General features: G+C 49.4%; 2 protein-coding genes and 1 long non-coding RNA gene across 3 annotated transcripts; 1 reads left to right on the top strand and 2 right to left on the bottom strand.

The window, feature by feature from the left end:
* Positions 1-1,630: 1,630 nt before the first annotated feature.
* LOC103012303 (uncharacterized) lies at positions 1,631-2,887 on the bottom strand. Its single transcript, XM_028165122.2, has 4 exons — positions 2,812-2,887; positions 2,447-2,514; positions 2,136-2,195; positions 1,631-2,007 (listed from the first exon to the last, which is right to left on the bottom strand). Exons 2-4 carry the CDS (start codon positions 2,491-2,493, stop codon positions 1,851-1,853), a joined length of 264 nt encoding a protein of 87 aa, XP_028020923.1. The 5' UTR covers positions 2,494-2,514; positions 2,812-2,887; the 3' UTR covers positions 1,631-1,850.
* LOC103012015 (uncharacterized) lies at positions 2,438-14,171 on the top strand. The gene is made up of 3 exons (XR_450522.3): positions 2,438-2,600; positions 12,634-12,746; positions 14,053-14,171. It is a non-coding gene; the product is annotated as an uncharacterized LOC103012015 (long non-coding RNA).
* Positions 14,172-16,989: 2,818 nt separating this feature from the next.
* On the bottom strand, positions 16,990-18,513 carry CCL19 (C-C motif chemokine ligand 19). Its single transcript, XM_007176907.2, has 4 exons — positions 18,296-18,513; positions 17,488-17,614; positions 17,168-17,261; positions 16,990-17,077 (listed from the first exon to the last, which is right to left on the bottom strand). The coding sequence occupies exons 1-4, from the start codon at positions 18,354-18,356 to the stop codon at positions 17,057-17,059; spliced, it is 303 nt and encodes a 100-aa protein (XP_007176969.2). The 5' UTR covers positions 18,357-18,513; the 3' UTR covers positions 16,990-17,056.
* Between the last annotated feature and the right edge of the window lie 8,810 nt (positions 18,514-27,323).

Raw genomic sequence — 27,323 nt, 5'->3', positions numbered from 1 at the left:
CTGTCCTTTCCAGGAAGCTGGGGACAGCCTAGGGTGGGGGCAAGCTGCTAAGTTTAGTGCCCCTGGCACCCTGAAGAATTTCCCACTCCTGGTCTGGAGATTTGAACCCTCCTGTCCTGCTCTATATCTTAAACTGATCATCACCCAGTAATCCAGCCCTTATCTGGTTGTTGCAGGGGTGCCTTCTGCAGCCTTCTGCTTTGTCACCAGCTACCCTCTATGGGGCAGGCCTACTCTTGGGACGGGGACACACACCTCCCTGGGCATCTTTCTGCTGCAGGGCAGGCTGCAACAATCAGGAGTGACCATAAGCTCGGAGAGTAGGGACTAATCCCCCTCCCAGGCTGAACGACTTGAGCTTCTCCTCCCGCTCCTGTCCAGGGTAAGGCTTGGGGTGGGGGTGGGGTCCTTCCCTGGAGTTTGTCTTATGGATACTCAGGGAATCTGAGTATCCTGAGGGATTCTGAGGTGTAGGCCCAGGGCTGGACACGGTACTCTTTTGTCAGGGTTCTTGATGTAGACATTGTGAGGGAATGCCTCAAGAGCCTGGGTCCACTCTTGAAGGTGGCCACAACCCAGAGGTCACTCATCTTGAATTTCTAGTACCAGAGGCCTTAGGGTCTCTCACCCAGCCTCCAGTCTGGACTTGTACCCCAGAGCTCGGGTGCACCCACTGAGGCACCATCATCTTGTTACAAATCTTCAGCTGGCTGGCTGTCACACACTTTGGAGTCTTTCCTGGACCAGTCAATCCAGAGGCCTGGGAAGGAAGAAACAAATTCTTCCAGGTATGCACCCATCTCTCCCCTTTGGCTTCTCCAAAGATAGGGCCAAGTCTTTTTCCCAGCTACAACCCGCTATGGCAGGGTCAGCACCAGGCTGGAAGTTAGCTCTGACCCCACCCACAAACTGGGCTGTCCCTTTAACTTAATTCTGTGGTGCCCTCCCTGGTGCTGAGGCCAGTCCCTAACTGAAAGCAGGTCCACTAGGAGTCCCTGACCCTTCATCACTTCAGGAGCTAGTGGGTTTCAGCCCAACTCGGTGACAAGACAGAAAGGAAAGGTAGGGAGCAGTGGCCCTTGGGTTCTCCTAGGGAGGTTACACTTCGGGGGGCTGATGCCAAGTATCTATGTACCTTTTTTTTTTTTTTTTTTTGGCTGCGCCGCGCGGCATGCGGGATCTTAATTCCCCAACCAGGGATCGAACCCCTGCCCCCTGCAGTGGGAGCATGGAGTCTTATCCACTGGACCATCAGGGAAGTCCCTGATGCCAAGTATCTTTAAACTTGGGATCCAACTGGAGGAGCCAGAATCTGGGGTGTTAACTGTAGGAAAGACCTCCAACAGTTCTAAGTCATTCCCCTATGGCAGGCCGAGGGTGGCAGCTTCTAGGAATCTTTCCCTTCTCTCATAGCCTACTTCCTACAACTATGCGCTTAAAATATTTTAGATCCACTCCCAGGAGGAGAGTCTTCAGGCACCTGGCAAAGTCCTGGCTAGGAGGAAGGTGGCAGCAGAGAGCTGGGATTGTGAGGATTTATGGATGTGGGGACAAGGCTGGGAGGAAGATAAAGCCAGGATTATTTAGCTCCCTCCATACAGGCCACTCACAGAGATGAGTGTGTGTGTGGTGGGGCGGGGGGCTTAGGTGGTGGAAGGCAATCACTGGTAGTAAGGGGAGGCCTGACTCTGATGAGGGGCCCTTACGAATAATGGGAGCCTGGACACGGACGGACACCCTATCAGGGAGAGAGGCCCTGTCAATACGGAAACAGCCGGCGTGGAGAGGGGCTCCCAGCCCGAATGGCGGCAGCGGCGGCAGAATCAGGAGGGCAGGACGGTGGCTTCGGTTTAAATCTTTAATGCACCGGCTGGCTGGGCAGTGGCAGCGGGGGTGCGGCGGGGGAGGCTGCGACCGGAGCGCTGGGGAGCAGTGCCCAGTCCGCTTGACAGACAGCTCATCAGGCCCCGCAGAGGCTCCAGCTTCTGCTCCCGAGGGTGCGCTGAGCTGTGGGGCGACCCGACACAGGCATGAGGCGAGGCGGGGCGGGGGCTCCCGGCTTCGCCGCGATCGGTTCTCGCGGACTGAGCCTCGTCCATGCCCCGGGTGGGTCCGCGGTATCGCAGCCCCCTCACCTCCGTTCCCTCCGCCACATGCGCAGCCAGGGGAAAAAGTAGAAACAGCCCCAGTAGATCCTGCAAAGAGAAGGCAGAGCCGGGCGGGGCGGGGCGGGGCTGACCCCACCGACTCCGCCCCTTGGACGCCTCGCCCCTCTCGTGGAAGGCTCCGCCCCGCCTTTTAGAGGCGGTTCCTCCAGCCCACGCCCCCTAAGAGGCCCCACCCCTCCCGCTTCTCCCGCCCCCAGAGAACTCGCGCCCTCCCCGCCCCTCCCCCACCACCCCGGAGCGGCTAGGTTCCTCCTCCGCAGAACCCCGCCTTCACTCACTCCTCCTCAGCCTCCAGCGCCACCTCGTATCTCCTCAATCCAGACATGTCCTGGGTTCCGAACGTCTCCTGGGGAGCGGCATGATTGGATCAAGGTTTCCCCAATCCCGGTTCCCTTCTCTGTCATTCTCTGGACCAGTATGACTTGTTCTCGGGTAATATGAGACAGGTGCCCCCGGGAAGACTCAATTGCCACATCGGGACAGGGTTGGATTGAATATTTGGGAGGCACTAGACGTTAAGGGATTGGGAGGTCGGGCATCTCGGGGGCATGGGGCATTTAGGGGGTTAGAGCCAAAGGCCTTCGAGGTCATGGGGCTGGGATATTTGGGGCCCCGGGTGAGGATTTTCGGGGATTGGGGTCACCTGGAGGGGGGCTGAGGGGTCGGCGCAGCCTAAACGCCCACCCTCCCTGGCTCCACCCCGGAAACAGACCGGTACGTTACGTCACAGGGACACCGTCACGCGCTAGGGGTGGGGCTTACCTATTACCCGGAAGGGGCGGAGCCAGGGCATTTCTTCAGAGGAGGCGTAGTCCAGAAGGTGGAGCCAGAGCCTATCAATAAAGGGGTGGAGTCAGGGTTTATTACTAAGAGGCAGGGCAGGGACCCTCTTTTATAAGGGTGGAGTCAGATTTCGGAGCTCCACCCTGGGAAGACGGAGTCCTCAGCACCAGGCAGCAAGAAAAGAGCTTTGGGACTCTGTCTAGTACTGTTTTGCCAATTCCCTCTCCTCTCTGTCTTCTTGGCTTCTGCTCTGACAACTGCCTTTCTTGTCTGCCCCATTCTATTATGATTCTGGGCAGAGGAGGAATAGGGCTCCAGAGAGGGCCCAGTTTAGACAGGCCAGGCTAAGGAAATACTTGTTGGCTGAGTGGCCTTGGTCAAGTCACTTCATGGTTAGAGGGTCACAGCCCTTCCTCTCTGAGCTGAGACCTCCTTTCATGTGATTTTTGTTCCTGCAGTCACTAATCAACAAATATTTATCGAGTGACTACTATGTGCCGGGTGATGTGCTTGGGCATGAGGATACAGCAGAGAAGACAGGCACAGATTCTGCCCTCAGAGAGCTTGTCATCTGGGTTGGAGGGGGAGGGGAATCAAAAGAGATAATAAGATCACTACAATAGACGAAGCTGACTGGCTGGGGGCAGTAGAGGGTGCTTTGGTAAAGCCAAGAAAGAGCAACTAACCCAGTGTGGGAGGTTGGAAATAGCTGCCCTGTTTGGTCTGGGGAGGGGGGAAGGGAGCCTTGTGGCTGGACGGTATGGGAGAGAATGACCAGAAATGAGTGAAGTAAAAGTTCCCTCAGGCTGAAGTGTGGAGAATAGATTCACCTATCCTCTTCCCACCATCCCACAACTCTTTTCCCCTCTCATACCTATCTTCCCCTGCCTGGGCTACATACAGACAGGTGACAGATCCATGGATGCCAGTGGGAAGCATTGCAGTCTGGGCATGGAGAAGCTGTGCTTCCACCGCACTCACCCTCACTTACACTCACACTCACAGTGACACTCCTGCCCTGTTGCAGCTGGGTCAAGTCTGGTGCACGGGAGCAGGAGGCCTGGTCCCCAGGGCTTCAGTAATTCACATCCCTTCACTCAGATGCAGGGCTCTGTCTGTTGTATACTAAAGAATTTGGCTTTTGTCCCTGTTCCTGAGAGGGAGACTCTAAATCTTTGGAATATCTCAAGTAATACGAGTGTCTTTGTTATCTATGAGCCTCTTGGGTCACACCTGAGTTGATGCTAAATGAGGTGACTTGGGATGAGGCCTGGTCAGCAGAAAGACCAACCATATCATTGCAGAATTGGGGCTTTGAGCCAATCCGTCAGAGGAGATCGAGTCATGTTGCCAACAATTCATTCATGCCTGTGTATGAAATCTCAGTAAAAACTCTGGACACCAAAGCTCATGGAACTTCCTGGTTGGTGAACACGCTGATGTACTGGGAGGGTGACATGCCCTTTGTGTCTCCATGGGGAGAGAGCATGGGAGCTCTGTGCTGAGACTCTCCTTGTGTGTCTTTTTATTTGGATGTTCCTGATACGTATACTTTATAAAAAACTAGTTGTCAGTATAGCACTTCTGAGTTCTGTGAGTCATTCTAGTGAGCTATTGGACCTGAGGGGGGTTTGAAGACCTCTGGACTTGTAACTAGTTAGGCAGAAATGCAGGTGACCTGGGGACCCCACTTGTGACTGGCATCTCAAGTGGGGGCAGGCTTGTTGGGACTGTGCCCTTAAACCTGTGGAGTCTAACACTAGCTCTGGGTAGTTAGTGTCTGAATTGAATCGCAGTACATGAGTTGGTAGCAGAATACCTTTCCACTGAGTGCACTCCCCACTGTCTCCATCTATCTGGAACCTTTTTTCCCTTTCATAACTCCTTAGTAGCCTCCCTGTCCCCATTTCCCACTCTTTGTCTTTAGCTCTGAGAACTCAGCACTCAACATTTTGGACAAGGGAAGGGGGTTGCATTGTCCCTGTTAGGGGAAGGTTTGCAGTGTTGTCCCCTTGAAGGCATTTGAACATCAGTTTTAAGACTAAGGGTCAGAGCTTGGTTCAGGATTAGAGGTCAGAGCAAGGTGGGGGGGGCTCCCTCTTTCCCAGGTTTCTCCTTACTCCCACCTCTTCTCTGTGGTCCTAAGACTACTGGAGTGGGAAAGATGGGACCCAGCTGGTCCCCCAGATTCCCTGAGGACAATCACAAGTAGCAGGGTAAGGCTGGAGAAGATCTCCTCCCAGGTCTCCCTAGGCCTATCACAGTGACTACACATCCATCATCTGAGACCTACTCCTCTCTTGGACAAGCAGGGCTAAAGGGAAAGTTCTTTGGAAGCAGGTCCAGCTCCCATATCTCCCATCTCAGGACTCTAGGGCTTCACCCTTCTGGCCCAGCCATTACTGTCCCTCTCCCCCATTATTTTCCTATGCCCCGAACTGAGTCAGAGAAGTATTGATAGCATGAGGGGAACCTGGCTTAGAACACCCCCTTCTGCCATGCCTTCCCTATCCTGGGAATTGAGAGGGGATTTCTGAGGAGAGGGGCTGGTTAGCTCACAGGGACACAAGGAAACTAGAGATGAAGGAGGGGAGCAAGTGTTTCCCCCACCTGATGAGAGGGACCCAAGAGACAGAGACCAGAGGAGGAGACCTCTCAGGAGACACCAATTGTGGAGTGCTATTCTGTTTCCCATTCGCAGCCCTAGAGCATATGATGTGACAAACTTAACTGTGAGCCCTTTTTTGTCTGCTTTATCTTTCCATCATCCATCCATCCATTTATCAATTGATCGATCCGTCCATCCATGTGTCCATATGTCTCCCCATCTTTGTCTCTTCATCGGTCCATTCTCCCATCTTGCCTTTCATCTATCTTTTCACATCTTCCTCTTCATTTATTCATCTGTATGTTTAACCATTAGCTGTCTATTTAATGCATCCATTCATCTATTTATCAGTTATGGTAATAATGAACATTTGTTGATACTTAAGTGCCATGCACCATGCTAAATGCTCTAAAATCATTTTCTCATGACAAATCTATGAAGTAGAATGCTGTGAGTGATGTTTTTGTTCATGCAGACACTTTTTTATACTCCCTTTTCTGGTTCCTTTAGGGAATTTCTCTCTCACTTCACGTGGTCTTGGTGGCTGTGTTCACCATAGTGATCTGATCAAAGTACTCCATTCCCTGGCCACTGTAATATATTGAAGAACTGAGTATGTGTCACAAGCACAGTTCAAAGCTTTTCATGAGCTTTGATGTTAGGAGAAAGAGGCCTTCTGTTTTGGATCACTCACTATACAAATGTGGACTTGAGGCTTCCAGTGGCCATATTTTCTGCTGCTAGAAGATCACCTGTCTATAACAGGAATGAGGCCTCCACATAAAAAGAATTAGAGAGAAGTCAAGTTAAAAGATGGAGATAACATCATTTGAATCCCTGGGTCCACCCAGTGCTGAAGTAGACCAAATCTTAATCTAGTTATGTGATATGACAAATTTAACTTTTTGCTTAAGCTACTTTAAGTTGGGTTTTTGTCATTCGCAATAGAAAGAGCCCTAGATAATGATCATTGTATTATTATCCCCATTTTACAGATGAGAAAACTAAGATCCAGAAAGATTAATTTACCCAATGTTTCACCGCTTATAAATGGCAGAACATTGGTACATATTTGGAGCAAAACTCTGATATACTACCCATATATGTCTGTCCATCTGTTGGTTCAATCCATCTATCTATCCATCCATCCCAGTTATTTATCTGGCCATCCTTCAATGCTAAGACACCAAAGGCAATAAGACTTGCCAACTCCAATTTGAGGCTGGGTTTGGATCAGAGGTTAGCAAATTTTTTGTTAAAGGTTCAGCTAATAAATAAGGTTTTGCAGGCCATACTGTCTCTGTAGTCACTTCTCAGCTTTGCTGTTGTAGCCCCAAAGCAGCCATAGACAACATGTAAATGAACAGGCATGGCTATATTCCAATAAAGTTTTATTTACAAAAACAGGCAGCAGGCTGGCTGGGCCATAGTTTGCCAATCACTGATCTGGATCAGTGGGGAAGACACATACGTTCTGTCATTGTTGGGAACATGAGTAGGGAATGGAAACGTATATTCCTTGCATTTGCCATTCCTAATGTAGTGGAAACAACAGGGTTTTTATACTCAAACTCTTGTATTTGAATCTGGTTTTAGAACCCTGGACAGTCGAGGGAACGGGATCTGTAAAATGGAAATAATATGTATCTTGTGAGGTAGTCCATGTGCCTGACTCACAGTGGGTGGGCATTCAGTGGTAGTTAGGTTCATCCCCTTTTCTCATTCATCACCTCCCGTATATTACCAGCATCAGGAGGCCTCTCTGTTTTTAGGGTGTCCTGGGTTGCAGTGAGGATAGTTCAATCTGGCTTGAACTCAGGAGTTCAGGAGCCCAACTTCTAAGAATGTGCTTTCATACAAGTTATATAGATTAAGCTCTTGCAAACTCCAAATTTCTCTTTTTAGTAGCTCTACCCTAACTCTTGTCCGTACTGTTCCACAACTGTAACCACTCCAGTGCCCAGCAAAACAAAAGGCTCTCTAGTCAACAGGCCCCATTAGACTGAGAGGCAGTTTAGGTACCTTCTTTTATTAAGTCCACCATTCAGGATATTACCCTGATCCCCAGGTGGCTTTTTAACCTATTTCTTCCAAACAAATACTCTTCTCTAGGAGGAAAGATTGTGTCCATGTGTGTCTTTGTGTCTGTGTGCCCATGACGGTGTGTGTGTAATTGTGTATGTGTGTCTATATGTCCCCTTGTGTCCATACTGTGATTATATGCTTAAATGTCTGTGGTGTGTCCTTGGTAGATGTGAGTGATTGGCTGTGTGATTGATTATATGCCTGTGTATGTGTGTGTGGGTATGGACGTATGTATGTGGGTAAGGGTGTCCCCACTTTCGTGTTTGTGTGTATATGTGTGTTCTGTTTAATCCATCCCATTGTGGCTCTCAACCTCACAAGGCCTGCAGGGGGCATCCAGTGCATAGGGAAAGGGGATGCGAGGCTCCCGGCCTGTGCTCCAACCTCATGGGGCCTGCAGAGGGCATCTAGTGTCTAGAGAAAAATGGGTTGTGTGGCCTGTGGAAGTGGGGCTCTGGTCTGAGGAGCCTGGACTCTCTTATTCCAGAAAGGAGCTGGAAATGAGCTGGAAATGAGCAAGAAGCCTGATGACTCAGCTTCTGAAAGTCCCTGATCCTAGGAGGGGGTCTGCTTCACCCCGCAAATCCTTTTCCAAACCCTCTGTCCATATCCAGACAGCCTGCAGGGCAGAGCTTGTCTCTTTAGTCCGAGTGTGGGTAGGATATTGCACAGCACTTCTGGAGGTGACTGGACATCAGGATGGGGGGAAGTCTTGAGCAACAGTACACCCTCCTTCTCTGCCTCCTGCCCTCAGCAGCTTGAAGGACTGCCTCAGCCACTGCCAGGATTTCCTGAACACCCCTTCTCCTTCATTTTCTGCAGTTTGGGCCGCTGTGGGCCCCAGGGTTTCTGAGCCTGGACTGAGCTTTCTCAGGAGACGTGCAGGAAACGAGGGCCTCTGAAACCAAGCAGAAGGTGACCTGTGTCGCTGGTGATGAGCCTGGGGGGTAGGGGGGCCAGAGGGAAGGCAAAGGAGGCTACATGTAACAGGGAGCTCTGCAGAGCCTTGAGGATGGGTGAGGCAGGAGGTAGGACATTCCAGGGGGAATGAACAGCAAGCACAGAGGCTCAGGAGGGACAGGGCTTTGTGATTAATCCTGATGTGGGTGAGGCAGCGGAAGGCAAGTGGTGTGAGAAGCTATGTATGTGGGGGTAATCCCTGGGGTACTTGGGGCACCTCCTGGTGATGCCATGCCCAGTGGTCAAAGTTCATGGAAGACCCCTGTAACCTTAATCAGGCAGGACCATCAGGGACCAGTATTCCCTGGGCATGAAGGTTTGGGTCCCTTAGCAGGCATAGAATGTCAACCAGCTGAAGTGCCAGTTGGAGGTAAAGGGAATGAATCATAGAGGAAGTGTGGCAAACAGAATTTAAGATTCCTCCCTCATGGTGTGCACGTCCTGTTTAATCTCCTCGCTTTGAGGGGATCCCCTCGGCCTGTGAATATGATGGGATATCAGTGATGTGGTTAGATTATGCTATATGGCAAAAATGAAGGGGCTTTGCAGATGTAATTAAGGACTCAAAATCAGTTGACTTTGAGTTAGTCAAAAGGGAGATTACCCTGGGTGGGCCTGACCTAATCAGGTGAGCCCTTTAAAAAAGTGTCTAGGGCTAAGAAAAAGCAGCAGCAGATGCTCTCATGTTGCCCTTGGAGAAGCAAACTGCCATGTTGTGAAGAGGGCCATGGAGCAGGGAGTTGCAGGCAGCTCTAGGAACTCAGGGCTTCAGTCCTAAAACCACAACTGTCAACACCCAGTGAATTTGAAAGAGGACTCAGAGCCTGAGATGAGATGGCAGCCTGGCTGACACCTGAGATCAGCCTGGTGAGGCCCTGAGCAGAGGACCCAGTTAACCTGTACCCAGACTGTTGACCCATAGAAACTGTGAGATAATAAATTTGGATTGTTCGAAGCTGCTGAATTTGTGGTGATTTGTTACACAGCAATAGAAAACTAATATAAGAAAGAAGTAATAAATTCTAGTTAATCCCCAGGACTAGTTTCAGAACTGCTGACTACAACTTTTATTCATATTTCCTTCCTGGCTCTGAAATGTCTCCATTTCTTTAACTGACTCTTCTTTTCTTTCATCCTCCTTTATTCCATTCTTGAATATAGGTTGTTGTGGAAATATTACTACTACTCACCAAGATTCTGGTTTGCTTCTCCTCCTGGCAGTTGCTCCCTTGTAGTTAGGCATGGAGGTATGACCCACTTCGGCCAATGAAATGCGTGCAGAAATGGCATGTGCCATTTGTGGATAGAAGCATTTAAGGAAGGGTTCCCCTTGCTGTCTTGCCTGGCTGGAGTCATCATGGAAACATGTGTTGAGATGAAAGAACATGCCAAGAGATCAAAGCAGCCTGGAATGTTGAGCCACCACATGGAGTACAGCTGTGCTAGAGATCACCTAGACCCACAGCAGCCTTGGTATGTGTGCAGCATAGAATTTTGTTGTGTTCAGCCACTCAGATTTAGGCGTCATTTGTTATTGCAGCATCACCCAACCTGTCCTGACCAATCAGGTGTGCTGCTGGTGGTCACCAGGTGTTGTAGAATAGAGAGAAGATTACAGCAAAACTAGAGGAGGAATGGATGTCATTCTGAGTTCTTGGATTTAGATTTGGCCTTTGCTATGGGCTGAACTGTGTCCCCTAGAATTCATATGTTGAAGCCCTAACCCTCAATGTGACTGTATCTAGAGATAGGGTATTTAGGAAGTAATTTAGGTTAAATGAGATCATAAGGGTAGGGCTCTAGTCTTATAGGACTGTGGCCTTCAAAGAAGAGGAAGAGAGAGAGAGATCTCTGCCACGTGAGGACCTAGTAAGAAGGTGGTCATCTACATGCCAGGAAGAGAGCTCTCAATAGAAACCTACCATGCTGGCACCTTGACGTTGATCTTCTAACCTCCAGAACTGTGAGAAAATAAATTTCTGTTGTTTAAGCCACTCAGTCCATGGTATTTTAATATGGCAGCCCAAGCTAAGACAGGTGTGGTAATTGCTAAGGCTCTGAAGAGTCTCTCTTTGGGGAGCAGTGAATCTTTTTGGTTGTATAAACAAAAGTGATCTTATGTTAGGTGATACCCTTAAAATATTAAGTCTGGGGTTTGGGAAGAAGGATGCATGTGATGTTGGACAGCCGTAGGGTGGACTATCAAGGTATTTATCTTTTTTTTCACTGCCCACGATCTTAACCCCTTTCTGTGTTTGAGGAATTTCCTATTATATTAGTCTTACCAGTAGATCTTGCCTTCCATTGTAGAATCCCCAAAGGATTACATTCAGCTCCCTGAATCCCAAGAAAATATCTGTCTTGCTTACTATTGTACCATGAGCACCCAGAACAGTGCCTGGCGTGAATAACTATTTCTAGGTTCCAGACAGTGATGTAGCATCACTTTAGACACAAGGGTTTGCCAGGGCTGGGACTCTATGTCATGGCGGCCCTAAGGCCACTGGGGACCCTATGTTAACAGATGCTCTGACACTTAGGGCTGCCATGCCAAGAGGTGCCATTTGCATAGACTACATGGAAAGTGGTGTCCCTGGAGTGGTGCATCGCTGCTGTCCTGCCTGACAGGCTTGGGTGTTCCTGACAGTGATAGGATTTCCCAAGAGGAATGGTGGCTTAGGATTTCCCAAGAGGAATGGTGGCCTGATAGTAATGGGGGGACCTTGACATGAATGGGGCTCCTGTCAGCAGTGGGGACACCAATAGGTGTTGGGATGTCCTGCCAGGATTCCTGAATTGATGGAGAGCTTTACAGTGTTGGGTCCCTGGTAGGAAAGGGTGTCTTCCTCTTGGGGGAGGATCCTTGAATTGATGGTCTGACAGGTATGAGGTCGGCAAGGTGATTGAGGTTTTGATGGTAATGAGTCCAGATTTCCAGTGAGTGCGATTCTGAGATCCAGAACTCTGGGGGGTGGGGTGGGGGGGTGCGTCCTGTTGTCTGATAGGGCAGTGTCGAAGCTGCTGGGGTTACAGCCATCCTACTTCGGCCGAGTTGGAGCCCAGGGCAGCTCATGTCTTATGCTTCCCCTCCGGAGCCATGGAAGACTCAAAGGTCCTAGGAATAGAAGTGGGCTGGGAGGTCTGACTCCCCCATCTACTCTGATCCTCAGAGGTTCCACCCCATGCTTGGCCCCTCAGAAGCGGGTCCTTCAGGATCTGATCCCACCCTTGCAGTCCCCAGAAGCTCTGCCCTGCAGGGGCCCCAGCCAGGCTGGCTCAGAGGCCCCCCGAGAGACCCACTCCTTCCAGAAGTCCTGCCCACAGAACCCCTAGTCCTTCCTCTATCCCTACTCTCCAGATCCCAGCCCTGCCCTCCATTCCTCCTTTCCTTTCAACATTACCAGGTCCTAGCCTCTGCTATTCCCCTGGGAATGGAGGTAAGAAGGTGGGCATAGTTGTAGGCTGAGCCCCTTCTCCACTGCTCCACTCCTGGAAAATCTGAGGCCTGAGCAGACCTTGAGAACCTGTGCCCACTTCCTCCTGGAGGCTCTGGGGAAGCAGGCTCCCCTTCTGCTGGAGAGGCCGGCCCAGGAGGCCTCCAAGGGGCATATCTGTGTCTGAGCTCAAGCACTGGGGTCCTGCCTGAGACCTTCAGCTTCTTCTCTTGTTTTTTCCCAGCTCTTCCTATGAAGCCAAGCCTTTCTACCCCATCTGGACATCCCAGCCCCCAGCCCTCAGCCTAAGTGCTACCCGTCAGGCAGACGGGCTGCAGTCTCAGCTTTGCCACTCACCAGTTGAGTGGACTTGGGAGATCACTCTACCTCTCTGTGCCTCAATTTCCTCATACATAGAATGGGACTAGTGATCCCCACCTCATAGGGTTGTTTGAGGATACAATGATAATGCACATAAAGGACTCAGCTTGGAGCCTGGCACATGGTCAGCACCTCAAAGGAACGGTTTTCCCTGTTGTCTGAGGGCCACTTCCTCAGACCTGCACCTGCTGTACTATTTCCCATTTTTATTTAGGAGGTGGATCAACTCAGAGAGGTGGTATGTGTGGTAGCTAAGAGTCAGATTCTGGAGCCCGTCTGCCCAGCCAGGACCCCCAGCTCTGCCACTTTACCGGTCATCCAGCTTGGGTAAGTCATTTAACCTCTGCACCTCAGTTTCCTCAGCTGCAACATAAGAATGATGATAGCACTTAAAGCAGTGCCCAGCACCTAGTAAGCACTAGTGGTGATAGAGCTAGTACTACAGAGCCAAGTCCTCCCACGTGGACAAAGTCTCAGGGGCCATCATGAAAGTTCTCTGACCAGAAAAGTGCCTGTTTCTTCTGACAGAGGGCCTCTTGGAGGAAACTCCCCACTTGGGAGTCCTGCTCCCTTGTGAAGCTCTTATTCCCAAGGTTTTCTGGCTGTTTCTGAGTTTCCCGGAGGCCAGAGAAGGGAGTATGTGGTGGAGGCTTGCTGAGAAATTGAACATGAGATGATGAAAATCTGATCAAAACCGTATGGAGCTGGCTCTGACCAAACACTTAGCCATGTAACCGAGACAGCCCCCACCCCGAGAACTGGATGTGTTCCAGGTGTGAGTGGTGGTGGGGTAATCGTGGGAAAGGGTCATGTTCAATTCCATTTTCTGTTACTCAAATGTGTACTAGGCCTTGTTCTGTGCCAGGCCCTGGGCAGAGCAATGTTGGCAATGGCAGTTCCCTGGGAACTCTATCAGGGAGCCTGTTTTGTTTTTGGGCCGAGAGGCTTGTGTGATCTCAGTTCCCTGACGAGGGACTGAATTGGGGTCCCGGCAGTGAAAGCGCCAAGTCCTAACCACTGGACCATCAGGGAATTCCCCCGTGGACCGGAAGCTTTTTGTCCACCATAGAGGTGGACAAAAAGGCTGGGAGCTCCCTAAGTAGGGATGTCAGGTCCCTTTAGGGAGATGTTGGCTGCTGGGACCACAGGACTTCAGGTAGGGGGGTGTCACTCAGCTGCCCGCCTTAAACCTGTAGCAAGTGCCGTGTGCCCGAGAGAGGAAGGTGTCTACTTAGAGACAGGCAGCAAGGCCCCCATATCCTGGTTAGGGAGCTAGGAGTCCACCCCACCCCTCAGAGAGCGGGCAGCTTCATCACTGTCAGGTAGGCAGGTCCGTTAGAACTTGGAATAAATAAAGACTCAACACTTGTCAGTGAATCATAGTGAAACAGGGCAGGTGTTGATTAGATGAAATCAGAGTACTGAGAATGTTTAAGCGGATCAGGACAAGTCACAGATTGCTGGGCTCAGCCCTCCTGTGTCTGGCAGGGAGATAAGGGAAAAAGACCTAGTGTCTGGGAGGGTTGGTGGCTGGGGGTGGGAAAAACAGGGAAGGAGAAAGCCGGGAGGAAAGGCACTGGCTGGAGAAGAGGTGGGGAGGGCTCAGGCTTCTTCAAAATTCTTCACCCTCCAGGCCTCCAGGGTCCAGCAGGGGGCTGTTCCAGCCACTTCACCAGCACCTGGATTATTTTCTTTCTTCCTGAACCTCAGCTTCCCCTTTATTCCCAGAGGGTTGTCCCTGGGGCCCTGGGAAGTGAAGACTTTCCTTTCTTTCTATTTTTTAAATAAATAAATAAATTTATATATTTATTTATTTTTGGCTGCATTGGGTCTTCTTTGCTGCGTGTGGGCTTCCTCTAGTTGTAGCGAGTGGGGGCTACTATTTGAGCAGGGGCTACTCTTCGTTGCGGTGCGAGGGCTTCTCACTGAGGTGGCTTTTCTTTGTTGCGGAGCATGGGCTCTAGGTGTGTGGGCCTCAGTAGTTGTGGCATGCGGACTCAGTAGTTGTGGCGCATTGGCTTAGTTGCTCCGTGGCATGTGGGATCTTCCTGGACCAGGTCTCAAACCTGTGTCGCCTGCATTGGCAGGCAGATCCTTAACCACTGTGCCACCAGGGAAGTCCGAGTGGGGACCTTTCTGAATGTGCATGACTTTGGGGAGACTGTGTGAATGCTGGGGAGGGTTAGCCTAAGACCCAAAGATTTAGGAATTAAGTCTTTGTTTGGAGGGACTCTTAAAAATGAAGCTCCCGCATGCCCCACCTGACAAATGGGGGAAGTAAGGTCTTGGAGGGGGCAGTAAGGTCTTGGAGGGGGCAGTGAGGAAGGGACTTCCTCAGAGTTGCACAGTCAGGGGCAGAAACAGGATTGGGGGATTGGGGACCGGGCATTGAGCTCATGACCTGTTCCTGCATCCCTCCCCCCCCCCACCCCTGGGGCAGTGTCAGGGAGTTGGTGTCCAGGTGCCTCTCTCCTGGTGGCACCTCCTCAGGGCTCCCACCCTCACCTTCTCTACTCCACCTGTGTGTTTCTGCAACCCACCAGAGGGTGGGTTTGTGTCTGCCTCTGTGGCAGGTTGAACTTTGCTTGGTTTCACCGGGGACCCAGAAGGATTTGAGGAGATGTACCCCCCTCACACCTGTGTTTGTCCTCTGCCTGCTGCGGTGCAAGGCACAGGTCCAAAGAGTGTCCACAGCTGTGACCTCTGGAACTCCATGGTTGGCTGACTTAATGGATGGATGAGTTGGTGGGGGGGTGGGTGGATGGATGTGTGGAGGTCTAATGGATGCAGAGACAGCTAGATGGATGGCTGTATGCATGCATGAATGGATAGGTAATTTCCCCCAGGTAGCGGAGCCAAATTTCCTGGCTATACCAGTTGTTCTTGCAAACTATCCCCATTCCACCCACTCCTGTGACTCCAAGACCTGATTTATCTGAGGTTCTGGACACCTCCTCCTAGGAGCAGAGGTGAGGAAGAAGCTGCCGTGCTCTCAGCTCAGTGAGGAGGGGCTGGCACAACCCCTCACTGCTGCTTCCCTTCCAAGTTTGCCCACGCCTGCCCAGGCCTGCTTTTGTTACCAGATAAGGTATGTGGTGTAGTGGTGGCCCCTGTTCCCAGGTGAGGATGCTCAGTCTGGTGTACTAGCTGTCACCCCAACCCCAGGGGCACAGACTTGCTGCTCCCAGCTGGACAGGCCCTTAGGGGCCATAGTTGGGCAACCAGACAGCTTTCCCAGAGGACTTCCCGAGCACGAGGAGTTCATTCCTCCCACAGCAGTCTTGTGAGATGTCCCAAGAGTCGAGGGCTTTTGTCTCCCAGAGCTGAGACTCCTTCCCTGTGACTCCTCTGGTCTCAGTGTTGCCTTGGCCCTGGAGCCCATGTGGCTACGAGGTGGTGGGGGTCCCCCCATGCTGAATCTCCCCAGCTCCCTGGCTGTTCCTTTTTCCTTCCTCTCCCACTCTGACCTCTGGCTCCCAGGTCTGTCTGTCAGTATCCCTGAGAAGCATGGCCCCAGGATTGCCACTTGGACCCAGATGGGGCTGGACCTGGTCCAGAGTGACTGGGCGAGAGAAGAGGGCTGGCCTGGAGGTCAGATTCTGTATGGACAGATGAGCCCTCACCTCTGGCTGCTGACCCTTTTCTTACATATTTATCTGCTCTCAAGACAAATATTTATTGAGTGACTACCTTGTGCCAAGCAGTGTACTTCATACCAGGGAGACAGTGGAAACCAAAATAGACAAGATCCCTGTTCGGGAAGGCTGACAAACTAGCAATTATAACTCAGCATCTTGAGTGCTGCAAGAGGAGAGGAGCAGAGGGCCCTGGGAGCTTGGGAGGGAGGGAGGCTGCCTAACCCAGCGTGGAGTCAGGGAAGGCTTCCTGGAGGAGGAGTCATCCAGACCCAGATGGGAAGCCAGGCAGGCAGAAGAGAGAGAAGAGTGTTCCAGACAGAGGGAATGGCTTGGGTGGATGGGTTCTTTCCCCCCAGGCAACAGAGTTGGGCCTCCTGGCCCTCCCCCAGCCATGAGAGCTGGTTCCCAAGAACTCCCTTCCCCGCCCCCAGTGACACCAGATCCCTGAGACACCTGGATGCTTGAACACCTGTCCTGGAGGGCAAAAACTCAGAGGCCTGAGAGAGTTCGGGTCATTCAGGGGATGGGCACAGGTTTAGTGTTGCTGAGCCGTGGAGTGTGATAGGGCTGTGAGGAGGCATGAGGTGGGGCCCTGATCATGGGAGCTGATCCTGAGAACACAGCGTATTAGGTGGAGGTCGATGAGGACGTTGCTCGGGCTGCAGGGTGGAAACTAACCCGGCCATTCCACCTCCCCCTTCCTGTCCCAGTCCTCCTGGACAGACAGCAAACAGACAGCAGACAGACGGATTCGTGGGTACCAGCTGGGCTTTATTGGAAACATTGCAGTCTGGGCATGGAGAAGTTGTGCTTCCACCATGCTCATCCACACTCACATTCACACTCACACAGTCACACTCCTGCCCCGCCCCAGCTGGGTCAGGTCTGGTGCAGGGGAGCAGGAGGCCTGGTCCTCCCTTCTGGTCCTTGGTTCCCCAGGGCTTCAGTGATTCACATTCTTTCCCTCAGACACAGGGATCCCTCTGGGGCTATCATGGGCTACCTGCTGTAGCGCTTTCCCTGGGGGAAGAAGGAGAAGCAAGGTCATGGGCTGGGGTCTTGGGCAGGGGCTTGGAGGGAGGAGGCGGGGCTGGGGAGGGCCAGGCTTGCCTTGGCTGAGTTCTTCTGCAGTCTCCGGATGATGCGGCCCACCCAGGGCTGGTCTGGGGGTGCACAGAGCTGGTGACCTCTCAGCGTGGTGAACCTGGAGACAGAGGTCAGAGGTCAGAGAAAATAGAGCCCTGGAACTCAGCTTCCCGGCAGGCCCTGGTGTGAGGGGCAGCGGCTGGGGACCACACCCGGGAACCTGTTTCAGGAGCTTCCTTGCAGAGGTTGGGCTTGGCAAGGAGAAGAGAGATAAGAAGGTGGGGTGGGTTTCCCCAGGGGCTGATGGGGGAGGTGAGGTTAGTCAGGCTCGTCCCGCAACTCACACAACGGCAGGCACCCTGCAGCCATTGCTGATGAGCAGGTAGCGATAGGCTCGCACCAGGAATCCAGGGATGGGGCGCTGGGCCACAGACAGGCAGCAGTCTTCAGCGTCGTTGGCATCTCCCAGAGCTGGGGTGGGATTAGTGTCAGGACACAGGGACACTGAGGAACGGAGGCCACAGCCCTCACTGGTATTAAGGATACCTGTCTGTGTGCGGCAGCAGCTAGACCTGATTGATATTCGCTAAATATATTGAAGCACTTCTAAGCAGTTCGGCAAACGACCGCTGTCCTGAGCCCCACAAATGCCTTCCTGCTGCCCTGATCACCCCAACTTCTCTCCCAAGTCCTTTCAACTTCCCCACAAATGAAAAGTTCACACTGGTTACACTGTCAGTGGGGGGAAGGATGTGGGGTAGGGAATGGGGTGGGGTGGGTAACAGGAGGATGGCATTAGTAGAACTTAGGAGTTGTTAAATTTTTTGACCCTTCTTAGACCAGTGTCTCCCATTCTCTCCACCTTAAGAAAGTATATACTGTTCTCTCCTGCCTGGGAAACTGAGGCAGCAGGAAATTGAGCCTGAAGAGAGGGGGGTAGTCATAGGCCCTGGATACACCAAGAGACAGATACAATTGGAATTCAGGGGCCCAGGTACACCGCCACTCCCAGGCACACACACGGGGCGCAACCCAGGTTCACTGACACATGCAATCCTAACTCACAGAGTCCTTCACGTCCAGCGTCAAGCAGTCAGAGCCCTAGACACCCCTGCTACTTGCCCCCCACCCGAAGCCTCCCCTCAGCCTTACCAGGGGAGGTCCAGAGAATCAGCAGGCTGAGGGCTAGTAGTGCAGCTGCATGGGATGCCATGGAGGATGAGCGGAGACTGACTGCCAGCAAGCTGTGAGCGTGAGTGAATCTGGGCAGAGTCTGTGTGAAGCCGAGGCCTGGCTGGGAGCGGGTGAGAGTGCTGGAAAGTGCGGGGTGTGAAGGGGTCTGGGAACGTGAGAGTGGATGAAGCTGGAGGAAGCTGCCACTGCCACCCATTTATGGCCCGGAACTTTCACTTTCTCTGCTCAGAAATTCCCCTCCAAGTCCATTCTGTGGATTCCCCTCTGCCCCCCTCTTTCTGACGGAAATTGACCCTGCCCTCCCTCTTTTCTTCTCTTCTGCTTTCCTTGGCTTCAGCTCTAAGAACCTAAGCAGCCTGCAGTCTGGCCACGAGAAGGGGACCTTGTGCTGTCAGCTCCAGAGAGAGAGTCTACACTGTCACCTCCCTGGTGGCATTTGTGTTATCAGCCACAGGGCTGGCCCCTAGAGGTGATGGTTAGGATGGAGGGGCCAGAGTGAGGAGCTGCGTGCCCTTCCCTAGGTTTATCCCTTATCCTCACTCTCTTCTCTGTGGTTCTTCTCTCTGGTGCTGGTGGTGATGAAGAAGGCTCCCTGGTGCCCTCAGAACAACTGTGGAGCCTGGGGTAGCCTCCCCAGGTCATTACGGTGCCTGCCCATCCATTGTCTGGGAACCAGTCTCTCCCTTGGGACATGCAGAGTTGAGAAGGAATGTTCCTTGGAAGGAGGCCCACCACCTCTTCCCACATCTCAGGCCTCTGGGATTCAATCTCCTGACTCAGCAGCACTGTCCCTTTCTCGAGTTACCATTTTCATCTGCCCAACACCTGGGTCAACAGAACAGCTGGAGGGAGCCTGGCCTGGCATAACTCCCTTCATCTTTCCCTTCCTCTGGATCCTGGGAACCAAGAGGGGATTTCTAAGGAGAGGGGGCTGGCCAGCCCCCTCACACAAATCCCACAAATTTCAAGGAATAGACAGATGGGGGAGGGAACAAGTGATTTCCCATCCCTATGAGAAAAACCAGAGATAGATCAGAAGTCCTCAGAAGAGAAATTAATATGTGGGACACCCATTCACCCATCCCTACCCAAGCCCTGAACCCTCTTTTGGATGGGAGAGTGTTTCACTCATAAGTTTCTGACTTATTTTTCTTCCCATCCATTAATAATAATAGTAGTAATAGTATTTCTGATTGTTTACTAGGTGCTAGACTTCATACCAAGGACTTGACCACTGTTACCTTGCTTAACTTTCCCCAAGAAACTAGGAAGTAGTTTTTTTTAAATAAATTTATTTATTTATTTATTTTTGGCTGTGTTGGGTCTTTGTTGCTGCGCGCGGGCTTCTCATTGCGGTGCCTTCTCTTGTTGCGGAGCATAGGTGCACGGGCTTCAGTACTTGTGGCTCGCGGGCTCTAGAGCGCAGGTTCAGTAGTTGTGGCGCACGGGCTTAGTTGCTCCGCGGCATGTGGGATCTTCCCAGACCAGGGCTCAAACCCACATCCCCTGCACTGGCAGGCAGATTCTTAACCACTGCGCCACCAGGGAAGCCCTAGGAAGTAGTTTTTATTATCATATTATTATCTCTTTTAACACATAAGGAATGAGGCTCAGAGCACAAGGTCACAAAGCAAATAAGTGTCTTGAACCCAGGCATCTTTAAGATTTACACTCTTTCCTACCATCCCACACTGCCTGTCTGCCATTGATCACAGAACAGCACAGGGGAGTGAGGCTCTACACATAGCATGCCTAGGTTGGGATTTAGATTACATTACTTGCTAGCTGTGTGACCATGTGCAAAGTATCTAGTTTCTGGGTCTTAGTGTCCTTATCTGTAAAACAAGAATGGTAATAGCTTTTAATTCTTAGGATTAAATGAGGTAATTTGAGCAAAACCCTTAGTTTAGAGGCTGGTACATAATAAACATTCAATATTAACCATTATTATTATTCTATCCTTCTATTCAGATGTCTGTCAATGCATCTATCTCTCCATCTTTCCATGGATCCTTCTCTTTATGGTGGTTCTGATTTTTCTCTGTTGCCCCACCCCCCTCCATTCTCCACTCTTCTCTGCCCTGCTCCGTTCTCTAGAAGGGTGACCTCTACAGACAGTATTACTCAGGATCCCTTATCCTTTAGCTTCTGTTTGGGCTTGGCCCATGGGAGGCAGCAGCAGGAGATCAGTGGTAGGAGAGAGAGGTTGGAGTATTAATTCTCCAAATCCTTCATCTTGCTATAGTTCTGATAGTTAATAATTTACTCTGTGGCAGTTGTTCTTAAAGGGTGGTCTTCGGGGGCTTCCCTGGTGGTGCAGTGGTTAAGAATCCGTCTGCCAATGAAGGGGACACGGGTTCGAGCCCTGGTCCGGCAAGATCCCACATGCTGTGGAGCAACTAAGGCCGTGCGCCACAACTACTGAGCCTGCGCTCTAGAGCCCACGACCCACAACTACTGAGCCCACGTGCCACAACTACTGAAGCCCATGCACCTAGAGCCCATGCTCCGCAACAAAGAAAAGCCACCTCAATGAGAAGCCCACGCGCTGCAACGAAGAGTAGCCCCTGCACACTGCAACTAGAGAAAAGCCCGTGTGCAGTAACGAAGACCCAACGCAGCCAAAAAATAATAATAATAATAATAAATTAATTTTAAAAAAAGAGTGGTCTTTGGACAGCAGCATCAGCATCACCTGGGAGCTTGTGAGAAATGCAAATTCTCAGGTCCTACTCCAGACCTACTGGAGCAATCCATATTTTAACATACCCTTGATGACTCTGATACATGCTGAAGTTTGAGAACCACTGATCTACAGTTAGATTCTTTTGGGCTGTCTCCTCTCCGTGGGTTTATCTCTGAGGCTCCCGAAACACTGTTCCTTCCTCTGGCCCCTTCAGGCCTTGGTATGGTAATGGTTTCCCGCTATTGCTGAACCCTGAGTGCCCCACTCTTCCGTGTTGGTTCCTTAATCTTGACCCCCACCTCTTAAATAGCCCCTTTATTAAAATCTTTCTGGTTAGACTTTTTTTGAGCGTGCCATCTGTTTCCTGCCAGGATCCCAACTGATACAGTAAATGGTACCAGAAGACATCCCAGGAAATAGATTTCCAAAATGGGATCCTGGGATTGGGTTGCTCATATGTTTGCTGAGTGCACAAACCTCCTTGCATGGGGAAAGAGGACACGAGTGATCCAGAACATGAAGAAGCAACACCATCACTTAAGACTATCACTAAGTGAGGTGCAGTGTGGGATGCTGATGGAGGGAAAGACATTAGGAGATAAAATGCCTCAGGTACTTAATTGCTATGGCCGCAAATGGTGATTTCAAATGGTCATTACCTACATTGTTGGGTGGGCTGCCTGTTTCTGATTGTGCTGGCACAATTACATAAGAAAAAGAAAAGTTTAAGAACATGAAATTCTAATTCAAGTTATGGGTAGAGATTCAGACAACTTCTATGGAATTTTTTTAAAATTGAAGTACAGTTGATTTACAATGTTGTGTTAGTTTCTGGTGTACAGCAAAGTGATTCAGTTACATATATATCTATATATCTATTCTTTTTCAGATTCTTTTCCATTATAGGTTATTACAAGGTATTGAATATAGTTCCCTGTGCTCTACAGTAGGTCCTTGTTGTTTATTTATTCTATACATAGTAGTGTGTTTCTGTTAATCCCAAGCTCCTAATTTATCCTTCTCCTCCTAATTTATCCCCCTTCACTATGGAATTCTTAAGTCATCTTTAATTCATGTGATCCATAGCCGCATGGCAGATATGGCTATGGATCAAACCCCAAAACTGATTGTATGTGTGGTAGAGTTGCAACACCAGGTAAATGCACAACCCCACCATATTCCTAATACTAGAATAAGCACACTCTTGGGAAGGAGAAGGACTCTGAGACTTGGAATGGGGACGTTTAGGCAGAGATGAACAAAGCTGAGAATTTTGGACCTTTAAATTCCCTTAAACCTTCCTTGCTGGCAGAAGAACACTCCTCCCCCTGCAAACCATGAATGATCCAGCCTTCCCATCCATTAAAAAATGTTTTTAATAACTCCCTGGCAAAAGGCATGCAGGGGTCCTCTTCAGGACCCACCCTCACCACCCTTCATAGCCTCCAGGCCCATAATGAGAGTTTGATTCTAACATAGCCTGGATAGGAATGTACAAGATATGCTCCAAGAACAATAGCATGTACACTGAAGGAGTTGCAAGAACTTGTCAACCGTATTGGGAGAATCTCGGGGACCAGTGAGGACAAATTTATTGATATGTATGCCCTTATCCAGGATTTGGGTATTACTGTATTAGCTGAGCACCTGGGAATGGTGTTAATAATCTGTTGACTTGGTTACTGGAAGCCTGGACTCAACAGTGGCCTATGATCAATGAGGTTGAGGTGCTAGAACCTCACTGGCGTATTGTAGAACAGTCTTCCTCAGAATTTGAGGTGCATATGATTCACTGGGGGGATCTTATTAAACTGCAGATTCTGATTAAGTAAGTCTGGGTGAAGTCCAAGATGTTGTGTTTCTAACAAACTTCTAAGCGATGCTGATGCTGCTGGCCCTCAGAATATACCTTGAGTAGCAAAATGAGGACGGAGTGCAAAGGTTACAGAGATGGGAATGTTGGAGGCCCCTCTTATGTGCAACCACTAACTCTGAAGGGCCCAGGAAGATAATTCCTTCTCCAAGCCCATAAGAAAAGCACTGGTGATGGGAACACTAACTATGAAAAGCACTGTAGTGGTTTCTTTTTTTTTTTTTTTTAATAAATTTATTTATTTTTAAAAATTTATTTTTTTGCTGTGTTGGGTCTTCATTGCTGCATGCGGGCTCTCTCTAGTTGCGGTGAGCGGGGGCTGCTCTTCGTTGCGGTGTGGGAGCTTCTCGTTGAGGTGGCTTCTCTTGCTGTGGAGCATGGGCTCTAGGCATGCGGGCTTCAGTAGTTGTGGCGCATGGACTTAGTTGCTCCACAGCATGTGGGATCTTCCCGGACCAGGGCTCAAACCCGTGTCCCCTGCATTGGCAGGCGGATTCTTAACCACTGCGTCACCAGGGAAGCCCTGTAGTGGTTTCTTTAGTAGGCAGGAGATGAGGATGGGAGATGTTCTCTTGGGACTGGGCAATCTCATTTCAAGGAGAATAATGGAATCTTTGAGTGATAGAGTCTAGATGCTCACCTTCTGAGCAATAAGATGAATGAAATTACTAAATAAGCTGCAGGGACAAGTGGTAATCATTGTGCTTTGCCCGTAAGGATCTGTGGTGGTAGCTAATTGATCATAGTGTTCCTAGGAATGAAATAGATGGACAACTTACTGACCTATATAAGTGTAAAATGTCTAGGCCAGGTAGGGAGAAACTTGATTCAAATTGTATTGGGGATTTACAGTCTTTTACCCAGTTCCTTGACTTAAATCAGTTCCCCAGACCTGGAGCCCCTTGATTGGATGGTGGGGGGTGGGAAGGCTTGAGTCTTTTCACAGGTGGCCTCTATAGATCCTTCTTCTAGTCAGTTGTTCTCAAAGTGTGGTCCCTGGACCAGCAGCATCAGCATCACCTGGGAACTTGGCAGAAATGCGAATTCTTGGGCTCTGCCTCAACTCCATTGAACCAGAAACTTTGGGAGTGGCCTAGCAGTCTGTATTTTAACAAGCCTTTCTGGTGATTTTGACGTATGCTAAAATTTGAGAATCACTTCTCTAAGCCTTCCCTAGAGAGATCTGTAGCCGTTTGCCAGGGTGACTCTGACTGGTGAACAGAAAATATTAAGATCTTTGGGGGATTATTAGATACTATCTCATGTTAATACAAGTCTTGGGGACCCAAAACCCCATTGTGGTCCACTAGTCAGAGTAAGAGTTTATGGAGTTCAGGTGATAGAAGGATCTTGGTTCAGGTCCATCTCACAGTGAGTCTGTAAGACCTATCCAGTGGTTATTTCTCTAGTTTCAGAATGTAGAGTGGGAATAACTATACTTAGTAATTAGCAAGGTCTCCACACTGGTTCCTTGACCATGGAGTGAGGAAAATTATGGTAGGAAGGGCCAAGTGGAAGTCCTTTGAACTGTGCCTGCCCCACCATGTTCCCCCCTACAATAGTAAACTTAAAGCAACGCTTTGTTGCTAGAGAATGTGCATAGAATAGAGCACCTTCAAAGACTTAAAGATGCTTCAGCCCTTGGTACAGCATATTACAGCTAATAATATAGCACGTGCCTTCTTTCTGTACCAGTCACTTAAGGACCATTGAAATCCATTCGTTTTCAACTATAATGACAGAAATACACCTTCACTGTTTTATTATTATTATTTTTTTGCCAATGGTAATGGATATGTAAGGATATTGACAACAACATTGGAATAGCAGAGGAATTGAAAATGCTATACATTGATCAATGGGAAACTAGCTAAATTAATTATATTGCATATACACAATAAAATACCATTAAGAAAGCAAACACATATATAGTCTTTGGTTGAACCATATACCATTCTAAGTGCTCTACATTACATATACTATCTCACATAATTTCCCAACAATACTACTACTATCCCATTTTACATATGAGACAAGAAGTTAAGTAACATACCCAAGATGACACATATATATATATATATTTTTTCTATGTCATAATATTGACATTCAGTCCAGTAATCCTCCACTGTAACAGCTCCTTTACTTTGCAGACCTTCACTGTTTTACCTCAGGGATATTATCAGCTTTCCTGCTCTGATTATCATAAGATAATCTGGATATCTCACAGAGTATCAAAGTAGTCCTTTAAACTGATGACATTATGTTTACTGGTGCACAAGAAATAACAGTCGCCCTAAATGCCTCAGTAAGACCTATGTATGTCAGAGGGAGAGAAAGAAATCTTCCAAAAATTCAGGATCCTGCAACATGGGTAAAATTTCTAGGCTATTAGAGGTAGGGAGAAGCTGAAAAACAGTGATCTGGGGAATGTTGCACATTTATCATGAAGAGGCACAATGCTTAAAGAGCTGTTTGGATTTTGGAGGCAACATACATCATAGTTAGGTGTAGTACAGCAAAATATTTATTGGATATGGCATAAAGCTGACAGATTTGAATGAGGCCCAGAGCAAGGAAGGAGTCTGCAGCAGGTCTAGGCTCTGGGGAAAGTTGCCTGGCTACTTGGGCCTTATGACTCGTAAATCCAGGGAATTTCAGATTGTCTGTGGCAGAGAAGGGTGAGATAGGAGCCCCAGAAGGAGCATTACAGGAAAGACCCTTAGGGTGTTGGAGTAAGGACATACCTCTTCTGCTAACAATTATTTACTCTTTGAAAATCAGTCCTGATTTGCCCCTGGGCCCTGGTTTAAAACTCAGACTATAGATCACCCAGTGACAACGCAACCTAGGGTGTTACCTATAGCAAGTCATATAGTTGGATGTGCATGGCCAGAGTTCCACTGTCAAAGGAACATTGTACATTTGAGACCAGGCCTTAGAAATTTCAGAAGGCATGAGTAAAAGCGTGGGCAGGTGACTCAGATTCCTACTTTTATTGTTTTCTGCTTCTTCTTCTGATCGTACTTATGCCTTCATGGAGAAGTTTTCTATAAACAGTTAACAAAGAGAGGAAGTGTATGGTCTTGATTTTCAGATGGGTCTCTAGGGTATGCTGGCATCAGTCAAAAGTAGACAGTTGCTTACATTCAGGGGTGGCCCTGAAAGACAGTGGTGAAGGGAAGTCCTCTCAGTGGGCAGAATTTCAGGCAGTACATTGAATGTCCACTTTGTCCAAAAGGAGAGATGGCCTGAAGTTTGGAGCTATACAAATTCATGTGCAGTGGCCGCCCACAGCAACCCTGCCCTCACCTCTGTAAATTGACCCTTCACTAAATTCTTTTCTATTAAGACTTTTGGGTCATGCCATTTGTTTCCCTCCAAGATCTTATAGGATACAAGGGTATAGTGCAGAGCTGGCATAAAGGTTTCAAATAAATTTCAACACTGTCTTCCTGGAATGCCTGTTGGGAAAGATCCTGAGAATCAGCAGCAAAGGGTGAAATAATGAAATAATAATAAACAAGGGATTTACACCACATTCATTCAATAAATATTTATTGAGGGCGTCCTATGTTCCAGACACTGTTCTTGGCACTGGGACACAGCAGTAAACGAAACAGAAAGACATTCCTGCTCTTGCAGAGTTTTTATTCCTTTTTTTTTTTTTTAAATATTTATTCATTTAGGCTGCTCTGGGTCTTAGTTGTGGCACGTGGGATCTTCGTTGCTGCATGCGGGATCTTTTAGTTGTGGCATGCGGGCTTCTTAGTTGAGGCATGCACGCAGGATCTAGTTCCCCGACCAGGGATCGAACCCGGGCCCCCTGCTTTGGGAGTGTGGAGTCTTACCCACTGGACCACCAGGGAAGTCCCTGGAGTTTTTATTCTTATGAAGGAGACAGGCAGTAAGCAAACAAGAAAAAAAAATAGTATGTCAGATGGCAGTAGGTGCTATGAAGAAAAATAAAGAAGGCTAGAGGGATAGGGAGTATTGGGGAGGGTGGTCATGGAAGTCTTGTCTGATTACATTTGAGCAGAGAGCTGATCTGAAGAACGTGAGGGAGAGAGCCATGCGGAGATCTGGGGAAGATGCTTTAGACGAGAAAATAGCAAATATGAAGGTCTTGAGGAAAAAGTGTATTTGAGGAATAGAAAGGAGGCCAATGTTATGGGAGGGAAGTAGCAAAGAGTAGAGTGGTAGGAGATACAGTCAGATAACAACATGGGCCACATAGTGTAGGGCTTTGTAGGCCATTGCAGGGTTTATATTCTACTCTGAATGAGTTGGGGAACCTTTGGAGGGTTTTGAACAGTGACATGATCTGGTATGTGTTAAAGGCTCCCTGTGGCTGTCGAATGGAAGATAGACCAAAGTGGTGCAAAAATGGAAGCCTGGAGACCAGCTTGGAGGCAATTGCAATAATTCAG

Source organism: Balaenoptera acutorostrata, chromosome 6 (genome assembly GCF_949987535.1).
Source record: "Balaenoptera acutorostrata chromosome 6, mBalAcu1.1, whole genome shotgun sequence".
NCBI classification, from domain to species: domain Eukaryota; kingdom Metazoa; phylum Chordata; class Mammalia; order Artiodactyla; family Balaenopteridae; genus Balaenoptera; species Balaenoptera acutorostrata.
Note: the sequence above shows the minus strand (reverse complement) of the source record. Positions and strands in the feature narration are given on the sequence as shown.

Bases quoted from the DNA above. Each gene is read 5' to 3' on its own strand.
- LOC103012303 (XM_028165122.2), bottom strand. From the start codon at position 2,493: ATGTCTGGATTGAGGAGATACGAGGTGGCGCTGGAGGCTGAGGAGGA. The intron at 2,196-2,446 runs GTGAGTGAAGGC...TTCTCTTTGCAG, and splicing joins GCGCTGGAGGCTGAGGAGGA to GATCTACTGGGGCTGTTTCT. The intron at 2,008-2,135 runs GTGAGGGGGCTG...GTCGCCCCACAG, and splicing joins ATGTGGCGGAGGGAACGGAG to CTCAGCGCACCCTCGGGAGC.
- CCL19 (XM_007176907.2), bottom strand. From the start codon at position 18,356: ATGGCATCCCATGCAGCTGCACTACTAGCCCTCAGCCTGCTGATTCTC. The intron at 17,262-17,487 runs GTGAGTTGCGGG...CTCTGTCTCCAG, and splicing joins TGCAGGGTGCCTGCCGTTGT to GTTCACCACGCTGAGAGGTC. The intron at 17,078-17,167 runs GCAAGCCTGGCC...TTCTTCCCCCAG, and splicing joins TGCAGAAGAACTCAGCCAAG to GGAAAGCGCTACAGCAGGTA.